Source organism: Anser cygnoides, chromosome 19 (assembly GCF_040182565.1).
Source record: "Anser cygnoides isolate HZ-2024a breed goose chromosome 19, Taihu_goose_T2T_genome, whole genome shotgun sequence".
NCBI classification, from domain to species: Eukaryota; Metazoa; Chordata; class Aves; order Anseriformes; family Anatidae; genus Anser; species Anser cygnoides.
In genome coordinates, this window is record NC_089891.1 from 9,828,331 (window position 1) to 9,852,389 (window position 24,059).

The 24,059-nt window shown below is 34.7% G+C and overlaps 1 protein-coding gene across 13 annotated transcripts in view; it reads left to right on the plus strand.

Annotated features, from left to right (window-relative positions):
- CEP112 (centrosomal protein 112) overlaps positions 1-24,059 on the plus strand; it is a 163,010-nt gene that overhangs the window by 6,708 nt on the left and 132,243 nt on the right. For all 13 annotated transcript variants that reach the window (XR_007163457.2, XM_048064341.2, XM_048064340.2 and 10 more), the window contains 5 exons: positions 2,812-2,908; positions 4,173-4,244; positions 10,878-10,925; positions 11,063-11,140; positions 23,875-23,961. Coding sequence is in view for 12 of the 13 variants with exons in the window: in XM_048064341.2 (XP_047920298.1) it covers positions 2,812-2,908; positions 4,173-4,244; positions 10,878-10,925; positions 11,063-11,140; positions 23,875-23,961 (382 nt within the window). In the remaining variant the exon portion in view is untranslated. The remainder of the gene's footprint in view (positions 1-2,811; positions 2,909-4,172; positions 4,245-10,877; positions 10,926-11,062; positions 11,141-23,874; positions 23,962-24,059) is intronic.

The window sequence follows — 24,059 nt, forward strand, 5'->3', positions numbered from 1 at the left end:
TGAATGTTTCAGATATTATGTTTCATGGGGACAGTTTCTTTAATACTTATTTACAAGTGTCTATATTAAGATTGTGTTTTTCTTTGAATTTGTAGTTTTGAACGTGCCGTCAGTGCAAGTAAAGAGATTAAGTATAAAAATCTTCTGGAATCTGCAGTTTGTAAAGAGCCAGCAGATGGGGATCTTGTTACGTTTTACTTGTCTCTCTACTTCAGAATGTGTATTAGGAAAGCTGTGTCCATAGGCGTGTGATATATTTAGTTTGATGGAAATTTTATGTTCCAACCATGACTTAATTCTTACAGATGGGCTAAAACATTTTCTCAAGGCGAAACAGATATGCCAGTGAGACATGCTTATGAGTAATTTCTTCATGTTTGTTTATTCGAGATTCTCTCCTCTAAAAGAAGCAGACAAATGCAGAAGCTTTGTTCAATTATTTTTATCTTACAATATACATGCTATGTGTGAAGATCTTGCCTTTTTACATAAGAAGCTGCTTATCTGGCTAAATAAAAAGTATGTTTGCTCTCCTTCCAAGTAAGATTTGTCTAAGACCAAGCAAGCAGATGCTAGAAAGCTGCATCTTTAATATGAAACTTGAGAGAACAGGTTTTAGTAATATGTGGTTAGGTTTGGACAAAAATCTGGCCCTTCTGACTGTAGGAAAATTCTACTGTATTTTTGTAGCATTACAGATTATGCCTCAAAAACATTGTTAAACGTCAGTGTGTGGCTGTGCTATACCGGGAGGAACCAGTGAGTTTCCCTTACTTTGTTCCTAGTAGGAAATTATTTACTAATCTCTTTTATTAGCAGCAAATTGCTTCCTTCTCCCATGCTAGTTCAGTTTTTGCTGAGGCAGGTCAGAGAGCTAGCGTCAGGCCTGACCATTCTTCACTCACCTGCTGTGGAAGGAAAAATAAATAATCTTACATAACATCTTGTGCTTTCTGGAGCCTGACTCAATAGCAGAAAGCTAAAGGGAGTGAATGGGTGGTATACATTTGGAAAGAGTGGAGTTGCAGTCCATCCTTAGTGGTCTTTGCAGAGCCTGTTTATAGAGAAAAAGTGACTGCCTTTTGAGTTCCCTTTCAAAATAGCAAGTGCAGAACTAAGAGTATATCTAATTTTCTTCATTCCTTTTTCCAATTTAAAAATACTACAGGTAGCCTGTTGGCTGGTTTGGATATTTATCTATAGTCCTTAATCTCTCGATGATAGGAGCATGAATTCTTTTCTTTCTTGTTTTAAATGAATGAAACTTTAATTGCTAGGTAACCTGAATGTTGTTTGGAAAAGTCCATTGATAAAAGTGCAGACTTTCAGTGAAAGACAACAAATCTTTGCCTTCTAGTAAGATGATTTTGTGTAAAATGAAATTTTGGTTAAGATATGTATGATTTAGAATGCTACAGAAAGTCATTGTATTACTATGTTTCTTTTCAGCTTTTTTTTTTTTTTTTTACCTCTAAGTCTTTTCTAACTAAACTTATCTAATTTACTGCTAGTAATAGTTACTTTGCATCCATATATGTTGCTCATGTTTACTGGTGCTAGATGGGAAGATATGCTTCCAGTTGTTATATTTCACAATTCCCTGCTGTTGTGATGAAAGCTGGGCTGGTGTGCTTCATGAAAAGCTTGTGTATGTCTTCCTAGAAGTGACTAGTTTATATTGTACATCCAACGGTTGTCTTTCACTTCATAAACACTTAATTCATCTCAGTGTCTTTTGGCATATCTTACAGTCTAATTTTCTGCCGGATGGAAAGAATGAAAGGCATTTTAATGGTCTGACTTGATTTTAATACTATGTAGCTAGTCACAGGAAGGTGGATTGACTAACAGGAGTCTTTAATTACTTTAATACATACAGAATTGACACCCGAGTATATGCTGAAAGGTGTTTTGCTACCGTTTTGGATCCTTTGCTGTATCAACCTGTTTAACAAACTTTTAGAGTTCTTGCGTTGTTTTTGTTGTTCTGTGCTGCTGTTCTCTTCTTTCCTTGTTCTGTGACTGGGAGGCATCTCTTGTCCAGGTTCATGAATGACAGGTATCTTCTGCTACTTGAAATCTCTTGTGCAAACGCTTTATGTTAACAGCTTTTTCAAAGCATCCTTGTGTCCTTTTTTTCTGTACTGGACAGAGTACTTGTTTATTCTGTGCTATATCCTGTATTGCTTTCTGGGCTTTTCTTACTGTCCCTCCCATGTATATCACTATAGTCCCTGAAAGAGAGCTGAAATGAGGTGCAACTAAGGTAATATATATGACTTGTTTCTTTCACATGTTACTCTTCACCCTGGCCTTTCAAGTCATTGCTTTTCTGTTGAGCTGTTTTTGTGGTTCTTGTCCTTGTCTTCAGGTTTGTATGTTACATGAAGATATACCTTGAGCTAACCTCATTTTTAGGAATTCCCAGACTAGTCTCCCCTGTGGTGCGGACAACCAGCATCATCATTCCTTTTTTGTTCTCCGAGTTGTCAGACTTTATCCTATGCTGTCTCATGTGCTTAGGAATTTTGTCTTAAAAACATGTTCTCCTAAATCAGCCCTCTTGGTGAACTTAGGTTTATTCTAAAATCTGTTGAGAGATGTTGGGTAATGTAGTAACTGAGAAATGCAAAAAACACCTCTTAATATACCATATATATATATATATATATATATATACACGCTATTTTTGACCTTTACATCTGGATAATCATCTACTGTCGTAGAAAGGATCTTATTAAGGGTAAGCTCTGTTGTGTGCCACAAGCATTAAAATTATTTTATTTTTGCTTACTTTTATTATAACAACAGGGAGAGATTCACGTTCAATGGGAAGCCAACATTAAGATCACAGTCTACGAGTCCTCCTCACCGGACAGATGAAGATAACCTAGCTGCATCGCTGTCTGTAAGCTGCTTCTCCTTCTCGTAATAAAACCTGCTGTAGTTTCAATGAGTTCTTTTTATATATTCCTGTAAAGCTGTTATTTCCAAGTGCATGACTCATGATCCCTGTGTACAAATGGAGATATTTAGGAAGGAGTGACATGGACTAAAGCTCATCAGCATCTGCCCTTTGTGCACAGGAAAAAATTTCTGGTAGGATACTCTCGATTCATCCTAAAGGTTGAGCTATGTTTAGTATAGTGTGTTTAATGTCAGATGTGCTGTTATCCACAGGCTTTGCAAATTGGCTGTATTGACATCATCTTGTATTTGCAATAATAGATTTTAAAAAAATCTGCATAGATGGATTTGGCTCTCTTTAATGACAGCTGACCTTTGTGTGAATTTTGGACAGTTTGTTTTATCAAACTCTCAACAACTAGCATTATATCTGACTGAAAGACAGCAGTCAGACTTCAAGTGAAACTGTTTTAGTCCAAACTATTTAATGGTATTGTATAACAGCAAGCATTTGAAACTAAAATTACTCCTGAAAAATTAAAGCTATCAAAACATATGATGTTGCTGTTCTCTTTTACAAATGTGTTTTGTAGCCTTTTAACATCCTGTGTTTGTTACGTCAGAGAAGTCCATCTCCTCTAGTTTCTTCACTGTAGTCAGTGCATCATTTATAGGTCCCACACCTCCATGAAATATTTTATTTGCTGTATGTATATTCTAGATCTGCCCACGTTTATTTCTTGGTTGTATCAGAGGAACAGCTTAGAACAATTGCAGCTGGGAGTGGGCTATTGACTTGCGAGCAATTCAGATAGACTGTTCTTACTTTTCTTTACTGGGCGCAAATAAGAACTCCTGAGGAAGTGAACTGCAGATAGGTGAAACTGGAAGCTTGTATGGCTCTCCCATCAGCTGCCAAAGACAGTTAGGTATGGCTCATTTCTAGAGTGTGTTCCCTGAAGAATGGAGTTTTGTCTTACTTATTTTGTGAACACACCCTGTGTAGAGCAGGCCATTGCTTTGGAATTAGTAAGTAAAATAAAGAGCTATATTAAAGTGAGGTGGGAGGGTGATTCATCCTCCTCTGAACTCCTTGCTAGCACACTATGCTACTGGTAACTGAGCTATTTAGATTAAAGCTGTGACAAGTACCATGACAGAGTTAGGAAGAGCAGAGTAGGCATTACCAAATTTAATGAGAAGCTTTTTTTGCACTATGTCTCTATCAGCTCTAATGATATTTCGTTTGACTTTTTATGTTCCAGGACCATCATAAAAAAGCCACTGCTTTGGATGACAGTGACCTCGAAGCACGTCTCAATAGTTGGAATCTCGGGGTAAAATAAGAAGTGCATTATTTATTTATTGGCTTGAAATGCAGACTATATTACTAAAGAGTTTTCATCACTGAATTTAGTCGTCAAAATTTTGTGTATGAGTCAGTTTTTCAGAAATGAAATTATAAAGCTTGAAAATGCTAATAATGAATATATGTCCTCTGAAGAGGAAAAATGTTCAAACGCCTTATTTCTAAGAAATAATTTTAATATATTTACTGATAAGTTAATGAAAATAATACCTGATGGTCAAAACCAAATGTCATACTCTGGCAGAAACACAGACTGTTTCTAGTAAACTTGAAAACATTACCTTGAATTTAAGTTAGTATAAATAGTAGTTTGGCTTTCTACGTGTGTGTTATTTTGTTTGTTTGTTTTTAAATATAGAAATATAAAATTTGTAAGCCATTAATGCAACTTAACATTTTTGGTTAGGCTTTGCCTCCTGTTGGCAAGGTTCAAGAGGCTTTTCAGTGCATTAATCTCTTTTCTTCCTTTTTAATAACTAGAATCTTTAGTCCAGGCGGTGGGCTGTTCCTGATGGAGAAAATAGGAAAGCACAAAAATTCCTCGAGTAGGAGTCAGAGGTGTTTCCAAAAAACTTGATGTAGACATCAGAGTAATTTAAAAACATGGAGGAACAGACAAGTGTGGTTACATTTAGGAATAAAATGAGTTTTATTATGGGGAACATGAAATCCTTATGTAGGTCATGTATTTCTAAGGTCACATACTGAATTTAACATTGCGCTATAGTTGCTGCTTGTGGTTCTAATGCGTTTTTGCTTCTGTGATATGCCTACATCAGTAGCTCAGACACTTTAAATTTTAATTAAAAATAGTGTGAAAAGTTTTAGTAAATTTTGTGCTTTCTCCACTAAGAGGTCAAGGCTTAACAGACTGTATTACGAAGAGTTCAGATATTTGTTGTTAGCAGTAAGAACTTCCTACATGAAAAGTAAAACTTGCATCACTTTGCTAATATTGTTGCTTCTTATGAGTAACAAGATATTTTTTTTTCGTTTGCCTTGCAGCATTTCTGATTATCTCTATCAAACATTTTATTGTTCAAGGTCTTTGTATTCTAGGCATCCTTGGTTAAATGTTTTTTTTTAAAAAAGTTGAGTTTTGATAGTGATTAAATTTGCCTTTCACACAACGAATACTAAAACTAGCTAATTTTAAATACATTATAAAAATGTGTTTTTCTTAGTGTTATTGACTCTTATCTAAACCGATGTGGGACTATGAAGCGTTCGTGCCTTGAAGTTGCATTTGCAATGTAGAAAAGAAAAAATTGTTTTGTTGTTTGAAGGGAAAAGTGTTAGAGCCAGGAGTTTAGACAAATTCAAGTAATCTTTGGCCATGCTGTTACTTTGAACTTGATTTGTTATTCCTTAGCTATTTTAGAATATATTTAAAAATTCCTCAACTATCATATTTTATTAACAACTGCCAATAAACTTCTGCATGCTGTTGCAAATTTAGTGTACTTCATAAATGGGACATGCCCACCTTCCCTGTAGTTATTTCTTGAGAAGTAACTAAATATCATAAAATATATGTAGTGTCAGGAAAATAAGCTTGCTGAATAAGGGAATTATTTCCTTAGAAACTATCTGGCTGTTTTCTCCTCGTATTGGCTAAACTTGTAGGTTGTACACAAACAATTTTTGGATTTAAAATTTAAGTTATGTAGAGGAATAACAATGAACTAGACCCCTACATATTCTTACCCAGCCTACTTAGGTTTTTTCACAATGCTTCTGGTATGGTTTCATTTGTCATGGTAGCCAATTTCAGGTGTGACAAAGCCAGTCTTTTAAACATCCCAGGAAATTCAATGCTTCATCTTAGGTAGGAAGCATACAAAGAGATTGTACCCTGGGGAAACAGCAAAAGGGTTTTTAATCAGGGAGAACATCACTTTTCGTTATTGAAATTTGGCCAGGACAAGAGTTATCTCTTTGGCTTTTACCAGAAGCGATGTGCAATCTTCAGTCCAAAGAATTTGGACACTCAGGTCTTGTACAGAAAGATTTATCGTGGCAAACGTTATTGCATAATAAAGGTTTAACAGGACTGAGGCCAAAGAAATTCTGTGGTCAGTGGCTTGAAATATGTTCTCCTGTTTGGAGAAATTATATATAACACAGGGTTAAAGTAGATGCAAACACAGAGTTCTTGGGTGGCTACAGCAGCAGTGTATGATATGCCTGGTTTGTGTACTTAGTTCACATCTGCCCATGTCTTTCCAGTCTAGTTAAGCTCAACCATTTTTGTACAAACCATTTGATTATCTTTTGTTTGGTTTCTTAGTCTGTCTGCTTACTATAAACATACCTACTGTATATGTTGTGGTGTTGGAGGGCAGCAACACTGTAAAAACTTTCCCACAGTGAACTCCAAGTGGTGTTGTGACTTCAAAAAATAAATTCAACTTCATGCTGACAAACAATCTTTATGCGCTTTAATGTCCTTCCACTAAGACTGCAGAAGCAGCATTAAAGTGAACTTCCCTACAAATTATGATGTTAGATAAGAATGTCCTTACTCAAATTTCCTGAAGCTACTCAGCAGTTATTTCTGTAGGGAACAAGCAGGCTGGCTGGGTTTGTTAGATTAAAGTAAGAACTTAGGGCAAGGTTCAGTTTAGTTGTTTACCATTTCAAAATCTGAAGTGTTCTTAACTCTTTCATGTGTGTTTTTCCATCCTTGTTTTGAAAACAATCACATTTTGTCTTTGAAGGAGCTTACAGGGAGAATGTACAACAAGCCTGCTGATCTAAATGTTTTTTTTCCTGCATCTTAATATATACAACATACCTTCTGACTCCGTTACTGAACAGTAATAAGATACAATTGTATATTATCGAAGACAAATAGACCTTGATAAACATCTTCTGAAGAACAAAATGTGACTTAGGAAGGGGAAGAATGAAAGCATAACATTACCATAGTCCTTGTTGTGATATTTACTGTGTCAAAAGAGCAGAAGCTTTGGTATAAGTTTCTGGGCTGTGGTAGAAAGCCTGGATGCTGTTTTCAGCCCCAAGGGTAAAATGTAGTTGACAGCCTGAGGATGAGTTTTGTAGAAGTCCTTAGTGCTCAAACTTAGGCTTTTTCTGCACTGTCCTTGCTATTATGCGGAACCATTTTAGCTCAGTTTACTTTTCCAATGAATGCTTCACTCATGGCTTTCATTGCTTTAAAATAGTATACTTTAAAAATACATAGTTTTGTCTGCTATCTTGTTAAAATAAATGGCAATTGAGAATATCGAAGTTAAAAATTATGGTTAACTTACCTCAAATTCAGTTTTGGAATCTGTTTTTATGCTGGATTTCTGCCTTACTTATTTTCATGAATTAGGAGCGTATGTATTCATAAAGTAGATTATTTTAAAAGTATTTTTTTTTCTCCCCTTGTAATGGGAATCTGATTATCTATAGCCCTCCCAACACCAGGATTTACTGGTTTAGGCAGACTTGAGTACTGGAAGGTGATCATGGCAGTCCTCACAAATTGAAAAATGATTTGTTGTCTAACTGCCCAACAGAACAGGAGAAACAAAAATATTTTCTACAAAGAGATTCAAAATGTCATTTTTTATTAAGAAGTGGTATTTACAAATTAGAGTTCAATTCTAGTTCAAATAAAGATGTCTTTCATGATGACATTTATTTGGTTCATACTCTTAAAAAAGCATGATGTGATTTACTGTTCTTCTCATGGCAGCCCTTCAGTTTCATACATATGTATTTTGGTTTGTCTTTGACCTTTTGCTTATTATTTTTAAATTTGCATGTTTCTCATAAATACAAGCTTTTTTTCTTTTTTGGGCATTCTTTATTGTGATATTCCCTCTTTAATGTGGTATAATTTTGAGAACAAGAAGTTTTGCAGAAGACCAGCATGAAAAGAATGAATGTTGAGACATTAAATGTTTACAGATCAGTTTAAGTGGATATAATCCACAACAAGTAACAAAGTGGGAACATTAAACTTCAAAGCACATATGGCTGCTGTTACAAAATCAAAAAATGCAAGACTTAGGCCATACAAAGTATTAGAGACACATTTTCCTTCTTTCTTATAAACAAGTAGAATATACCTTAGCTATTTAGACTGTAAACAGCGTAATTTCATGGTCAGATAAAGTATTTGAATTAATCATAAATATTTACATTAATTTTTAGCTTTCGAAAAAGCAAAAGTAAAGGGTGACTTTTTTCTTTTCCCCTCTGAGAGAGGACTTTTGGAAAATATCTATGCATTTGAAATTCAGTTCTGCAGCCTTCTCAGAAGTCCACCTGGTAATGATGAAGGCTTTCAATGTTCGGGATTATCTGCTGCTCGGTATTCTGGGGAGCAAGGTCGGGGAGCAAGGTCAGGGAGCTAACCTTGAGCTTTTGGCAAGCCTTCTTCAATGCTGGGTGTCTGTAGGCAATGGTTTGGCTTGCGGGACAGATGCAATATGAGCTGGAAACCAAGTGAGTTAGAAGAAAGATCATAATACTACTGCAGTTGGAGAATTTCAGATATGAAATAGTATTGCAGGTACAAATGCGTAGGCCAAAGAAAATCCTAGATTTTCTGTTCTACAGGTTTTTCTACTTTGCATTTCCATCTCACCCTTGGTTTTTTTCTATTATTATTATATGTTCTGTGTACTTGTACTTCATGATGTTCTCGTTCCTCTATTTCTCGCTCCTCTATTTCTCTCCTCACTAATCTCTTGTGTCTAACAATTTTTTTAGTAGCTGCATGCAGCATTCCTTTATTCACTGCCGTCTGCCCATGTTTTTTGCCATGCCAGTCATAGTGGTATATTAAAAAAAGGAAAAAAAAAAAAAACTTTATATGAAAGACCTAATGTATCTGGTTTAGTAAACTCATTGACGGTAAAGAAAAACGTTATTAAACTTTCAGTTTCAATGAACAGTATTATCCAATATTTCTGATGATATACCTGGAAGTCTATGTTAAACATGCTAATATTTTCAAGTACTTCTGGGTGAAATATGACGACTCTTTAACAGCATATAGAAATTGTACATAATATTTTGGGACAGGAAACGAATAATACTGTATCAAATTGAAATTTCAGAGGGATTAAGCCTCTTTTTCACTGGTAAATTCAACTCACAAATTTATTTAATAGTACTGGAGAAAGTGCAAACACTTGATATTTGCCATGCCTCACAGATCATTCTAATTTTTTTAGAAAAAAAAAGACTAAATGTTGTAAGATATGTATTGCAACCACATTCCAAATCTCACTGCCACATTTTACAAGATTATACCCTTGAAAGGTTTTCCTGGGTATTACACATTCTCTGTGATGTGCTGTTTGAGTCCTATCGTCTGAGAAAATTAAAAAGATAGAGGAAGTGGGTTGTGAACAATGGTTTGTATTCAGTTCTTAAAAACAGTGATTGAAAGAGCTGCTTTAATTATACAGTACTGTTAATGAATTATTTCCTTATGTTTTGTCTCTATGACTTACATATGTGGATACAGTTTCAATGCACTCATATTTTTCAAAAATGCTAGATTAAAATCATTGTAATCAGTAAATTTTCTATAGCTTTACACTAATTTAAATGAAACTTTATTGCATAAAGTGTTGGTTTTTTTGGTATAAACTATGCATTTAGCTACTTAATTCTTTTAAAACACGCATTAATTGAATTTTTACAACCACAAGAGTTTGGAAAAATTGAATTTTTAAATGTGTAATTTCCACTCAAACTGCAGCTGGTTTAATAAAGAAATCAGTGCAGCAAATCCTACTGAATTGTTTTGTAGGCTGTTATCTAAACAATGTCAAAGTCATTGGTATGTTTCAAAATTCAGATAAATCACTTAAGATCTCAGAACTTCAATTAAAAATTTTGAAACTATTTTAAAAATATTTCAATTTTTTTAGATCTTTCAGGGAAGAACATGGAAGAGGTTTTCTTCAACTTGCTATTTTGCGTTGAAGTAATTTCTGTAAGCCAGGTTTTTCGTATTTTGAAGTTCATGCAATTTTCAAATATTTACTCTGTAAGTGCAATTTGAAATGCATTTGCATTAGGAAACACTAAAATTTTAAAACTTTCTGTCAATATTATATCCACAAAATAGTCTTTCCTGAAGATTGTCTATTTCTCTAACTTGTAAAAGATATTAGTGTGGTACTGGACATTTAAATTCTGATTCTTTTCTTAAAACGTGTTGAAATGTTCTAAAAGGAGAAAGAATTATGCATGGGGAAATTAACCTAGAATTTTAAAAAAAAGTTAGAGCCATGGTACCCTTTGAATCTAGAAACAGCAGAAACATTACCGTGTTTCTGATTTGCAGATTAAGTACACAGATTAGCAAAATTTCTAGTGGAAAAAAAAGTTCTTCAACTGGTAGATTCATCCAAAGGCATGCTTAAATATTTTGCTGATTTTCTATTGAGCGATACCATGTTTGAGTTAAGTAAAGGCTTGCTGAAACAGATTATCTTTCAAACTATGCACCCAAAGTTTTATTGCAAACATTTTTGAATCTTTAGAGAGAATCTTTTTTTCTTCTTTTTAAGAAACAAGAAGCCAATGCTGACGTGATTGCTTATTCTGTAACTTTGTTTTTCAGCTAGAAAATCCAAGATATTTGCGGGAAAAACCAATGCCAGTGTCTTTGGTAGGTATTTATATTTATATTCCCTTCATATTTTATAAGGACAGGCAAACATGCTTAATATTTTTTTTCTGTTTAGGAATGATTTTTACTTGGAGTTATTACTTTGAACTTAGAATCTGCTTTTTCTCATTCAATAGACGACATCCAAAATTGGCCTAGGAAAAAGTAGCAGTTCTCGTGATGAACAAGCACTATTTCAAATGCATGAGAAAGAGGTAAGATGCTATTTGTATATTTTTTTTTTTTCAGAAAAGAAGAGAATTACAGCTAAATTAGCTATTTAGGGTGTTTCTACTCAATTTAAGTATTCACAAAGCACTTTGTTCTACCAGAAAATCTCATATAAGAATATTTTCCCTGAAGTGGCAAGGCTTTTCATTAAATAATGTATTTCCCAATTACGTATGGAGTAAAAGAGACCTTCTGAGCACACGGACTATTCTTTCAAAGGAATTTTTTGTGTGGAAAAGTGAAATCTAGGAATTTTCCAAACATAGCTTTTAACCGAAGCAATGGAACCCTTGACTTAACAAGGATTTAGTGCATTTACTTTCTATATACCTCTAAGAATCTGCAGCTATAAAACTTGTTTTTATTAAAGCCTACGTTATGTCTATGTTTGCCTCATCTAGCTCCAGTCCTCTTTTATTCATTTGTGCTATTTCTTTTGAACATTATTTGGCAAGATCAGCATCAAAACATGCTTATCTAACTCTCTCATACTATGTTATTTACTTTCAACTTTTAAGAATAAAAAATTAGTTTTGTGATCGTTTTTTCTGTTTTCATAGCTCAAGGTCTGATAAGTTGTATTCCTATGATTTTTGCCATAAATCAATTTCATTTAGAACATCAGTCATGAGATGGAACTTGAACATGCTATATTTAGCACGAGTTCTTCTGAAATCATATAGGCATTACATATTTTTTGGAAAGCCGGTGAACCAGACTTCAGTAAAGCAAATGCAATGTGTATTATGAGGAAAACCAAACCCAAACAAGAGCGCACATTCTTTCTGTTTTCTTCTTCAAACAAGAGCGCACATTCTTTCTGTTTTCTTCTTCAAATCCTTCAATTTTCTGGGTTTAGTCATTTGCTATTGGAAAAGTAAATCATGTGCATGCAGGGAACCAGCTATCCAAAAGTACTTAAACCTACATAGGACTGCAAATATGCAGGAGCTGGAAAGGAAAGGACATTGTCTGCAACCCATGAAATCATCCCTCCCTTACGTGGTATGTTGTAAGAATATTTAAGAATTACAATGGTCCTAAAGTTAATTTCAAGGACGATTCAGAAGCATCTTTAACTGAGACACAAGGGAGGCTAAATTTGGTTTGCAGATACTTCCATTATTTTATTAACGATGAATATGAAATTCTGCTTTATGTTGCTGGCTGGAAATCTAATGCGATGCATAAACAAGCAGCCATACACCAGTTGCATGACACATGTATTTCACTTTCTCTGCACTGTTCTAATATTCACTGTTCTTTTCTATCGACAGTCTTCAAACCACCGTTGCCTCAGGGTGAGGCAAGGCAAGGTTTCATAAGATGTGAAAATAGACTAAAAAATAAATTGTAAGCACGATATTGTCATTTAAATAATATTTTTAAATTAAACAAATAGGAATGCATGCCAAGTAGCAATATAAAGTACTCAGTGAATGGGTTTCTCGTCCTGTGAAAAAATCCTCTAAACCACGCAGTAAAAATCCAGTGCTTTCTCCTAATGTTACTCTACAGTGGGCTAGTTCAAACTGGAAAGGCTATAGAAAGTATTTCGCAATCACCATGTGTGCGCTGCTAAGTAGAAAACTTAAATGTGTTTTCATCTTATTTTGTTTGTGAAGCTCAATTAAGAATAAAGTCTTTTCATTTATAGAATGTAAATGTATTAACAGAAGGAGTGCTGTACAAGAGCTTTTTGTAAACCTTTAATTGTTTTCAACCTCTTTGTAGTAGAACATAAAATAGGATAACTGTGGTTTTTTGCTTTTAACCTTTAGACCTTTGTTCATAAACCATTCCTGCACCTGTTTTGACTCTGTAATGCTAAACACATGGCCATTTTCAATGATAACCACATCACAGATTTGTGAAAATGTGAATATCATCAGGCAGTGGTTTTTAGTCATATTTTCCCCAAATACTTCAGACGTGGATTAAACCATTTGGGAAACTGTCATTACCAAAAAATCCTGGGTTCAAACAAGGAAGATGCAACAAAACAGGAGTATATCAATTTTCAGCAGTACAGCAAAACAGAACAGATTGTATGAGTGGCTTATCTTGATAAATAGGAAAAAGCCTCCCTTTGAACTTCACCTTTGGTCATCGTGAGTGCTACCCAATACTCCACAGAGCAGACTAGACTCTACAAACGATGTCTAAATGAATCTGAGACAAGAATCTTCTGATATTATTCTTTTTAAATTTAATGTTGTAAACAATGTTAGTACATTGTGCAATAACTGTTAGGAAGTTTCATCTGTCTAGGATAACTGAAAACACTGAGTGTTTGCAATGCTTTTGTTGACTTTATCACTTTATCACTTTGCTGTTTTGATTTTTAGAAAACCAGTGATAAAAGACTGAGTATTGCAGTGCCCATGCTTTTCCAGCCTCATGTATCTTGAAGCAATCTGGCAGAAACAGTTGTCTTTTCTACAGTCAGCTGAGTAGATGTTGTAGTGCAACTGCAGGGAGGAGTAGTTGTGGGGAAGGCAGTGGTTGAATTTTCAAGAGGATATGGAATACTTGCAGGATAATTTCCACCAATTTGTCATGTGAAATGAGGACTGATGGAGTGAGTAGGAGCCCAGAGAAAAGGAGAGATGATCTAAGTATTGAAAGATACCTTAAAGTGTAGAGAATGGGGGGAAAAGGTCTTTTCTTCCCCCTGAACTCACTTCAATGGATTGAGGACTGGATGAAAGATGAAAAAGAAGAAAGGTTTTTTTTGTTTTGTTTTGTTTTCAAAAATGTTTAAAATACAGATTTAGAACTTCTGTATTTATAATCTTGATTTTTTTCTCTCCTTTTTTGTGAATAGCCCTGCAATGATATAAATTTTGTTTGTAAAGATCATCGAGCCATGAATATAGCTTTGCTGCACTGAAAGTGTTGGCATCTAGTCATTTATTTACGTGAAGATAAAATCAGCATGCTGCAGTGACGATGTTATAGTTAAGTGTTGGTCTGGCTAAAAATGACCTGAATTTAACGTGTTGAAAGCAGATATGTTTTGCTTCTCACTTAACCAGCAGGAGATTATGGCTTGATGTGGAGTGAATTGCACAAGGGCTGTGGTCTAGATGTTCACCAAAAGGGAACATGCATAGGATGTAGTGGAAAGAAGACAGAGAGGAAAGTAAGTTGTTGAAGTTTTTGAGGAAGAATAAATAGTGCTTGCTGGTGTTATCAGAGAATAGCAGTGGTGTTTTAGAAACAAATGAGAAAACAATTGGAGAAAAAAATGTGCCACTCCAATTAGAAGGAGATGGGCATGCTCTGTAGGAATGAAGCAAAATGGATCAGATTATAGACACAATTATATTAACCATAATTTCAACAGCAGGTGAACCTTGTATTCTCCTTTCAGCAATGCTATGAAGGAATCAATGAGCATCATTACTTTGGTTTTGATTTCTTCCTCTTAATTGCTTGGTTATATGGCAAAATATATAAATATGTGAATGAGACATTTAATGCATGCTAGGTTAATTAGAAGCAATAAACAAACTTACATGGAGACAGTATTCTAAAAGAAAGATGCTTGTAATTAAATTAAGCTTTTACCAATTCAACATTATTGTGCTTTGAGCTACGTCACTGATTTGATTTTTTTTTCTTCATTGAAGAGAGATATTTTGTCCATATTTTCTGAGAATGGTAATAAAATCTATCAGTATTGCTCTCTTGTACATTATAATGAAACAAAAGCGGATGTGTGCTCATGTGTACGTACGTCTTTCTAGAGTTTAAATGTACACAGTGGATGGATATAAATACGTATAGATGTGGAGTTGGGAAGGCTGAAGGAGCTTATAGGCTGAAGGAGCCTATTTAGGCATGTCCTGTGGCTGGTGACCCTGCTTATACTTTAAGCTCAGAGGTATTTACTAATAATAGCAGGAGGGAGAATGTTTCTGACTTTCTGAATGCGTTTCAGTTGCAAAGGTACTTATAGGTGGGCCTAAAACTTGAAATTTACAGTAACTGGAGCTTCATGCAGTTCCACGGTCAGTTTGGAGCTTCTTGTGTTGCAACGATCTTTTTGATTCCTCTGTTTTTCATTCTCACTTATCCTAATTTACTGTTCATCTTTTGTCTCCCTGTTCATCCAAAACTGTACAAGTCATACTTCTGTTGTTAAACTTCCTGCTGTTTTTGAACTGGTAAAAGTTAAAAATTTTAATTCTTACATTTTAACAACAACCTCCACCAGAATGCATGTTGAATTCTGTTTACGTATATGTGGTTCATAAGAAGAGGCAAAAAAATCCAAAAAGGCAGGAAAGACATAATTATTCCTTCTTGATTTTTACTTTTCCAGAACTTTTTCGTATGATAGCTTGGTTCTGAAAACACTTTCGTTTCCCTTTAAAAATTTTATATATATTATATTCCAAACAGTAAGTATTATGACTTTGAATATTCTCTGGTTTGTTTGAATTTTCTTCTTTATGGACTAACCTGAAGTCTGTATTGAATGAAGTGTCTGATTTATTTTGAGAATTCAGTTGTAAACTGACTCTCCCCTGGTTATCATTCTGAACACAGATCTATTAGTTTAAAAACGCAACAATCTTGACTTGTTAACACGGTTCCTGACTGAATGTCCTGTTCCCAAGAACATATGCAAGTTGTCCATTGTCTTCCGTATGAGGAAATCGTATCCTGTCTGCTTTGATAACTCTTCAGAATGTAGTGTAATAAAATCCAAACCTTATTTTATTGCTAGACTGGTGTGAGACATACAGTGTATATCAGGATGAGACATGTTTTCATAAACTGACTTGTGATTTATAATTCCTGATACTAATTGGGCTGGTCATGGGGATATATATGGACATGTATATTTATTTATTTTTTGCAATAGATTGTGAACTGTCTTTAATTATTGCACATATGTGCTGGAGACATTGAGAAAGATCAAAGCGGTAGGTTAGCAATTCAAACTAGCGTTTTAACCAGTAAAATGTCCAGATGGTTGCCAAGCAGCTGGGAATTAATCTTTTGCTGCATGATTAATTTCTACCTCAGTGTCTCATTTTTGTCTTTTTAAGTTTGATTTTTACATGTATAGATCCTGCTATTCATGGCAGAAAATACACTGAGTAGAAAAAGTAGGTACCATACACTGTTATTCTCACATGTTGCAATTGTGAAATAAAGGCAGAAGTGTGCTTTTAATGACTGTTTTAGGAGATCCTGAGGTGACTACAAAATTCAGTAGCTGGTGAAATATAACATAAACAAATATGAAATAACACTGGGAAAGTAAGTTCTGTTGATTAAGTGTATATAGAATGATTTATTTTGCTAGGCATAGCACTAAGCAGAATTAAATTATATGAACTTTTCAAGTAGTATCTACTATCTTCATTATACTCAGACTTTTACTAACTCCCTTTAAAATTGGTATGATTTTGGCACATTCAGAAGGCTCAGCAGGGTTCAGTTCTCAATGCTGTCAACTGAAGATAGTTTGTTACATTTCTGAGCTCTCTTTTATATAATTGCATCTGATAATTTGTTACTATATATAAGCTTTGACAATTCCTAAACATAGTTTTAACTTTTTTGGTACTTATTGATGTCAGTCTCTTCTACAAGTGGCAGACACATTTGTTATGTATGGAAGTGGGGTGGTTACCACCCCAAATAGAGCTGTTAAGTAATATGATGTGCTGTAGTACTAATACACACACTATGTTTATTAGCTATATAAAAAACCCTTTAGAGTAAAAATACCAATTCAAGTTATAACAGTTGGTGGGATACAAGGCAGTATGCTTTCCTCCCCATTCCCACCACCCTCAACTTGGAAATCTATGAAAAAATATATTGTTCTCTTTTAAAAGAGATTAATGACTCTTACATATAAATACCAACAATTATCCATTCAATTATTTTTCTGTATACACCAAATGTTCAGTGTCATTTAAAAAAAAAAAAAACTCAGACATTTTTCTTGACAGGGTAAAGCTGGGCTGGTATGGTTTGATTTAGGACAAAGCCTTTCATTTTTAGTGGCTATAAAAATGGAACAATGTCATACTAATTTTTTACGTAGGTGAGCATCTAGTTTCTCTTCAAACAGTACCCTGTAAAAATATTGTAAATGAGAGTAGTAGCTGTCATGTTTTTAAAGAGTACAAATACAAAGAAGGTTAGATATGTGGAGGGAAGTATACATGTTTGTTAGGTCAAATAATGTAGTCCAGATCATAAACATAGTCTCCTGTGGAAGGACCTCTGCATCTGGGCAAAATGCCATGTATATAAAGGCTCTTTTTACGTTCTAACTTCTGGCTTGCATGTTTCACTTGTCTGCTGCTTTTCTTTCAGTCTGTCTGGATTATTGAGACTGTAAGCTCTTTGCAACAGAGACTTTCCAAGACACTTTTTTTTTTTTCCATGTTAGGCATTATGTTGGATGGAAATATTGATGGTATTTAATGCAGAAGTTTATTTATTATTTAAGGAGTTTGTTTATTATTTAAGGAGTGATTATGTATCTGCTGTTTCAAAATGAAGTTATACATTTATTTTTTGGGGGGGAAGGAGGGAGATATCTATATTACCCTGGGAAGATGAGCACAGCAACATCAGGAAAAAAGCCCAACCTTAATGTGAATCCCAGCTGGAAAACCTGCTTTTATTGTGTGTAATGTTCTACTAGGAAAAATATTATTTATGACTTCCTTTAATTTATACATTAGTGCCCTGGAAATCAAAAAAGACAGGCTGCAAAAGTATCCTGTCTAGCCCTCACAGGATCATTTTGGGAAATGTCTGCACCCGAAACAGTGAAAAACAATGGGCCTCGACACTTAAAAGCTCCTTTACATATTATAAAAAAATGTATGTGTAGAAAGGACTCAAAATAGTCCTCTTTTATTGTATAGAATCCCATTTATCGAGGGAACCAAAGTGAAGCTCAGGGAAATGGAGCAGTCGCTGGTTTTGTACCCAGAGCACAGGGAGAGGGGCTCTCATGGCTAGGCTTCGTCTTCCTGCTGCTGAAAGTCAGACTCCTTGAAGTCGAAACCTGGGGAGAAATGCAAACTTCTCACCATTTTTCTCAGCAAAACATTCATCCTTATACCTTGCTAATTTATTTGTAAAGGCGTTTACAGACAAGCTTGTCTGTAGACTTACATTGCTTTACATTGCCATAGCTTAAATGTTCTCCTGGTTTTGGCCTTCCTGGGATTTTATGGTGAACAATTACCAACAGTGTCATCCATGTCAGATCTGAGTTGTTTTTTCTTGTAAGTCTGAGACTTCTTGGCTTGTTATCCTTCCTCTAATTAGTTTAATTGAACAACATAGGCTTGAGAGACGTGACGCTTCCAAAAAACAGTTTTTCTGCTATTTCATCTTTTAGACTTCGTGTCACGAAACTTTCCTGTGCAATGTGCTTCTAGAGTACTATCAGCACGTACAAGGAAAACAAATCTTTTTTGATGTGCTTGTTAAATATGAAAAATGATATTAAGGTGTATATCATGTGACAAGTGTGCTTCTTACAGACAGCTTATTGCAACAAAAACAGGAGGCACAATTTTTACAATTATTTTGAAAATGGAAGAGTAGTTTCAATATGAGAAAAAGAAATTATATATATATATACTGCAGAAATTTCTATTCAAAGTAATTGCTATAAATATAGTATTCATTTCTTTCCTTTTTTTCCTCTCCAGTAATTTTTTTTGACACTTTTCAGGTTGTTCTGCCCCTTGAATTGCTCTAAATGTTAACATTTTTTATTTTATTTTAATGTTTAATGCACCTCGAAGTTGATCTTAATTTTTTTGAGGGTACAATACAAGATAGAGAAATAACCCAATGAAAAAAAATACTTTGTTAATTATAATCTGAGATGCATTATTCCAAATTGCTTTTCTGAAGTTCTGATTATACACATAATCTTGAGTGTTTTTCAGGTGTGGTGTCTATTGCCATGGCCTGCCCACATAGGTTAAAACACTGTATGAATTATAGGTATTTGTATATTTTTTTAACCCTGGATGTTAAAATCAAGTAAACATGATTCAGTAGAAAGTTCTAGTTGTGTTTCCAGTTGTTTTTTTAAAGAAATCTTTCTCTTCCGTGAAAATATCAAAGCTTTGCATTGTGAACTGCTTTCTTTAAGCAGCTGCGTTACACCAAGACAAATAAGTTTTGTCGTACACTGTAAGATATGCAAGTCATTGTTCTGCGCTGTTAGCTCTTACTTTGAAGTTCTCATTTATTGTTTACATCCTCCTCCCCCTTTCCTCTCCTCCTCCCTCTCCCATATATTCATAGACTTGGAAGAAATCTGGCAAGCAAACAAGTGCTGTTTTGTCAAATATCCAAAACCCCTCTCTGATGGATGTTAGAGCTTCGCGATGCCCCTCTGGCCTAAGGGTGATCTCGGTGATGAGACAAGTGAACAGTGAGCAGTGGTTCAAAGCTCTCTCCAAACTACAGCCTCAAATTAATATACTTAGTTTACTTAGTGATTGACTTTTAAATCAGGTATTTCAGTATTCCTACAAATTCTTGTAAATAGTGACAAGATGAATATGTGTCTTCTGTCGTGAGGAAAAGCTGGGATGTCACCTTTATTTTTCCAAAGATTTATGACTCTTGCAGGTTAGTTTCCATCAGTTTTAGTTGGACAGTTATTTAAATTTTCATGGCAACAAACCCGCGTTATGAAAATGTAAGACAGTGATATGATGAAAATCCATCTTCAGGTAACTATTTGCTGGATTTAGTGTGTTTTTTGTTGTTTTTTTGTTAATTAGGAAGAAAGTGTGACTAGGCACATAAAAGCAGTTCTGTTGATACCACCCTCCATGGCTTTAAATAACAGGGACAGCACAGATGTTTGACATCAGTAATGTTTACATGGCCTTAGGGTTTAATTGCCTCATACTCTTTGTAAGGAGAGTAAACAATGACAGAAATCCAAAGGAATGGCGTTCAGGCTACAGCAATGGCTGCATTTCATACATAGTTGGAAACTTCTCTGATACAGCTATCTATCTACACAATATCTACACTTTTTTTTTTTTGACTCTGGTAACATGTTGTAAACCTAATGTTCTCTGCTGCCTCTGAACTAGTAGTAAAAGCTATTAAAATTGATGAGCATCAGAGCAATTAGTCGCTTCTAACAAAGTGAATGACAGATTTTCTAAGCTGTCTTTATCTGTTTTCTCTAACACTTGTGAAGGTGTTAGTTTGTTACTGCGGTCAGTCAGTTTGTTTCTCGATATATGTTTAATAAAGTAAAACGCTGAAGTGCAAAGGGAAGTTTATAAAAGAGGAACATGTAAAAGTTATAAAGTGCTGTCCCACAGGAAATTGAGACCAACTTAGCAAATGAGGTTTGGCATTTGGGTAACTACAGATATGCAATTGATTCAATTAAGTATGCTTGTAATTTCAAAGATACGCCTTTATTTAAATTAGTATTTAATCAAAGATTAAAACTTTGAAGTGGCAGGGGAGAAGTTTCACCCAGTTGTGAAGTGAGCCCATTTGCTTCAAACCCAGTCTTAATGAGATCCCTTTTTAAAATGTGTTTGCATCATGTGATTTGTTTTTTTAATTTACATATGCGGTGAATTTGTGCAAGGCCAACTTCCAAAGGGTGGGCCAAAAAGTTTGCTTTCTGGCTTTTCTGGAAATTTTCCATAGAAGAAATTACAAATGTAGGGTTTTAAAACCAATATGTCTGTATTTTTACAGCAAATACTCACACTAACATTTCCAGAGATTACAATGAAAAATGCTGAAGATGTGTGTCTTGGAAGTATTGCACTGGGAAGTATTGTTCCTGGAGATTATTTTATTTTTATTTTATTTATCAGATGCTCATTACAAGTACAGGTTTCAACTTAAGCTGAAAGCTTGATGTGCATACAAATCATTGCTTTTTCAAAGATTTTTAAAATCAGTCTCCCTAATATTTATTTATATGGTATGTCCTGAAGTGACCAAATTATATAAGTTGTGGATGACACAGGTCTGAAAAATGTTTGGAGTGCTGAAACTTCAGAATTTCATTGTAAGTTTATAGGATTGCTTTTGAAGGTTTCCTTTTCAAGTCCTGAACTGGTGAGTTGCTGGTCTTTTGGATTTTTCAAGGAAGAGACTTTTAAATTTATTTTTTTAAATTAAAAAACTGTTCATTTAGTTACTGCAGTGCTTGCCTTTGTTAAGAGTTGACTTCTGTACCTTGGACATGCTTTTCCAATTCATTTTGTTTGATTGCCAGTAGCTCTCCTGAGACGAAGCTGTCAAACCTTTTTGGAAAGTAGTCCCAAAATCTGTGCGCTTTTAAGGGGGAGGTCCATCCTCCCAGAGTTAGTGCAATGAATAGAAAATGAAGTGAAATTGATAAGAACTAATGCAAGTGAAAGAAAGTTGTTAAGTGGAAGATTAATGACTAGAAGCAGGAGCCAACTTCAAGTATTGCTGTTAACCTGTGGAAAGACAGCCAAGTTGCTGAGAGCAGTCACCATCGCTTTAAAATATATGTCCATATTTAATAGAAGACGACTTCTAGTTTGTCTCATTTTTATGCTCTTTCAACGTATAGAACAATAAAGGCATGGGCCAGAGCTCAACTGATGCAAAATGCAGAGGATTAATTTATGCATGGGCCAGAGCTCAACTGATGCAAAATGCAGAGGATTAATTTATGTCAGCTGAGATGTTCTCACTTTGTTAATGAGTTTTAAACGTAATGTGTTTGTGTGTACTTAATAGGTGTGCGAGTGTGATAGCCATATGTCAGTAATTTGTGAGCTTTTAATGTAATTCAACTAGATTGGAGGTTCTGTCATGTTTAGTTTCTAGTATTTGTGTTTTTACATGTCCTTCATATTTATTTATGGTACGGTATGTTCACAAACTGTCTGTCTGGAAGTGGATTACTGCGCTGTTTTTTAAAATCAACGCTTGTTTATCACCAGGTACTGAGATTTTCTTCTACAATGTCACTTTGTTAGAAGGATATATGCATATATTTCTTTTCATATATACATATGCATGTATTTTGTGAATAGAACATGCATTCTTATTGTGATGCTCATTTTTGGATGATAAGGTGTCTGGCAGCTAAGCATACTTTCCCTTTTCTTTGGATTAATCGTCAATCCAACTTTATTTTCTTGATAATTTACATAAGACTATGTGCCTCTTTAGTCTTGAGAGATAAGAAGCCTCTTTATGTGGTGTAATAAGCAGGCATGTACTCTGGCAATCGGTGGGTGTGGAGTCTGGAAATTAACAGCGTGCGCTGCTCTTCTGCGCTCAGCTGTTGAGGACTGCAGTGTTTATTGCACTGCATTTTGCATTTTTTAGTTGAATGATGACTTGGAGTTTTGTAGCTCAATTTTTTTCGAGTATTTCTGCAAGTCATAGTTAACAGATGCATACAACAAAGTAATCATATAATAGCTGTTAATCATTTGTGGTGTATTTGTTTCTTCTATATGTTAGCTAAAGATTCTTGCTAGAATGACTGCTTTGGATAAGTCAAAGGAGTAAAAATAAGGGCGGAATGAATAATGCTTGTTGGTTCCTTTAGAGTTTGTCAGCTGAGAAGATTGGAAGTGATGTTCTTAGCCGAGCTAACCAAAACTGAGCCTGAGAGAGCTGCACGATGGCCTGAGCCTGGTGCCCCACTGCAGGCCCGGCGGGCCTCAGCACTGTGGGCTCTTGGAACATCCTGAAAGCAGATTTTTTTTTTTTCTGTTGGCAGTATAATGGTTCAATACATCTTTTGGTGAGATGTTGGTACTCGTGCTCCGATGGTTGTGATCTGTCCTGTGTAACGTGAGGGAGGTTACAGGGATCTGTCATTCTGGGGAAGCTTTTCTGGCTGCTCTGTTGCCTGGATAGGAGAAACAATTAAAGGTACAAGTGGAACAGCACGAAGGTGAATAGAGGTGTTGCCTTTTTTTTTTTACTAAGAACTCTGAGAAGCACAAACTAGCTATCATATTTGCAGAGTCCTGAAGACAAGCTTTAAAGGCATAGTGCAAACACGCAATAGATTAAAAATACTTTTAAGATGAAAACTTAGACTATAAGTAATAAGTGGCAATATGCTGTTGTTGGGGGTGTTAAGTACACTACAATGAACAAACAAGCGGAAGCAAGAAATGTATTTTAGCAATCAAATTCAGCAGTAATCTTAATCCCTTTATAAGAAACCTTTAAAAGGAAATGTGTTTATAATGTGAAATCTCTGAATAATAGAAAACAAAAATAAACATGCATCTGTGCTAAAGGACGTTCTTTGTGTAAATGTCACACCTGCCTAAAGAATAAAAGCTTGCCTACCATGCTTGGTATAGTAACACAAATATGAAAAGTTTAATTCTTAACTGTTTATTTAAATAAAAGATGATAGCTCTTTTCTGGGCAGTAGCAGTTGTTTTTATTGCCAACTAAAACATCTTACAAATTCATTTTCTAAATAAATATTTTAGGTTGAGAACTTTTGTAGCAGCTTTATGAGATAAATATGAAAACACCAAGAAACTGAATATTGATTTTTTTTTTAATTTTTTTTCATAGCGGTTATTTGTTAGTGACTTCCCATTGCCTTCTCAAAGACATACATGAATAATATAAAGGTTACGCAAAGGACATCAGTGAAATTTATTCTTTAATTTAGTTGTTTATTGATTCTATTTTGTTTTTAAAGCTGGACGTGAAAATGAAAATATTGGAAGGTAAATTTCATGAAGAAAAACTTAAATTGCAGCAGAAGCATGATACTGATGTTCAAAAGGTAAGAACTATTTTTTTCCAGAGACAATATATAGAACGAAATAATAGAGAATCTGACTATAATAAATTGTTCACAATTGTACTTATTCAGAATTGCAA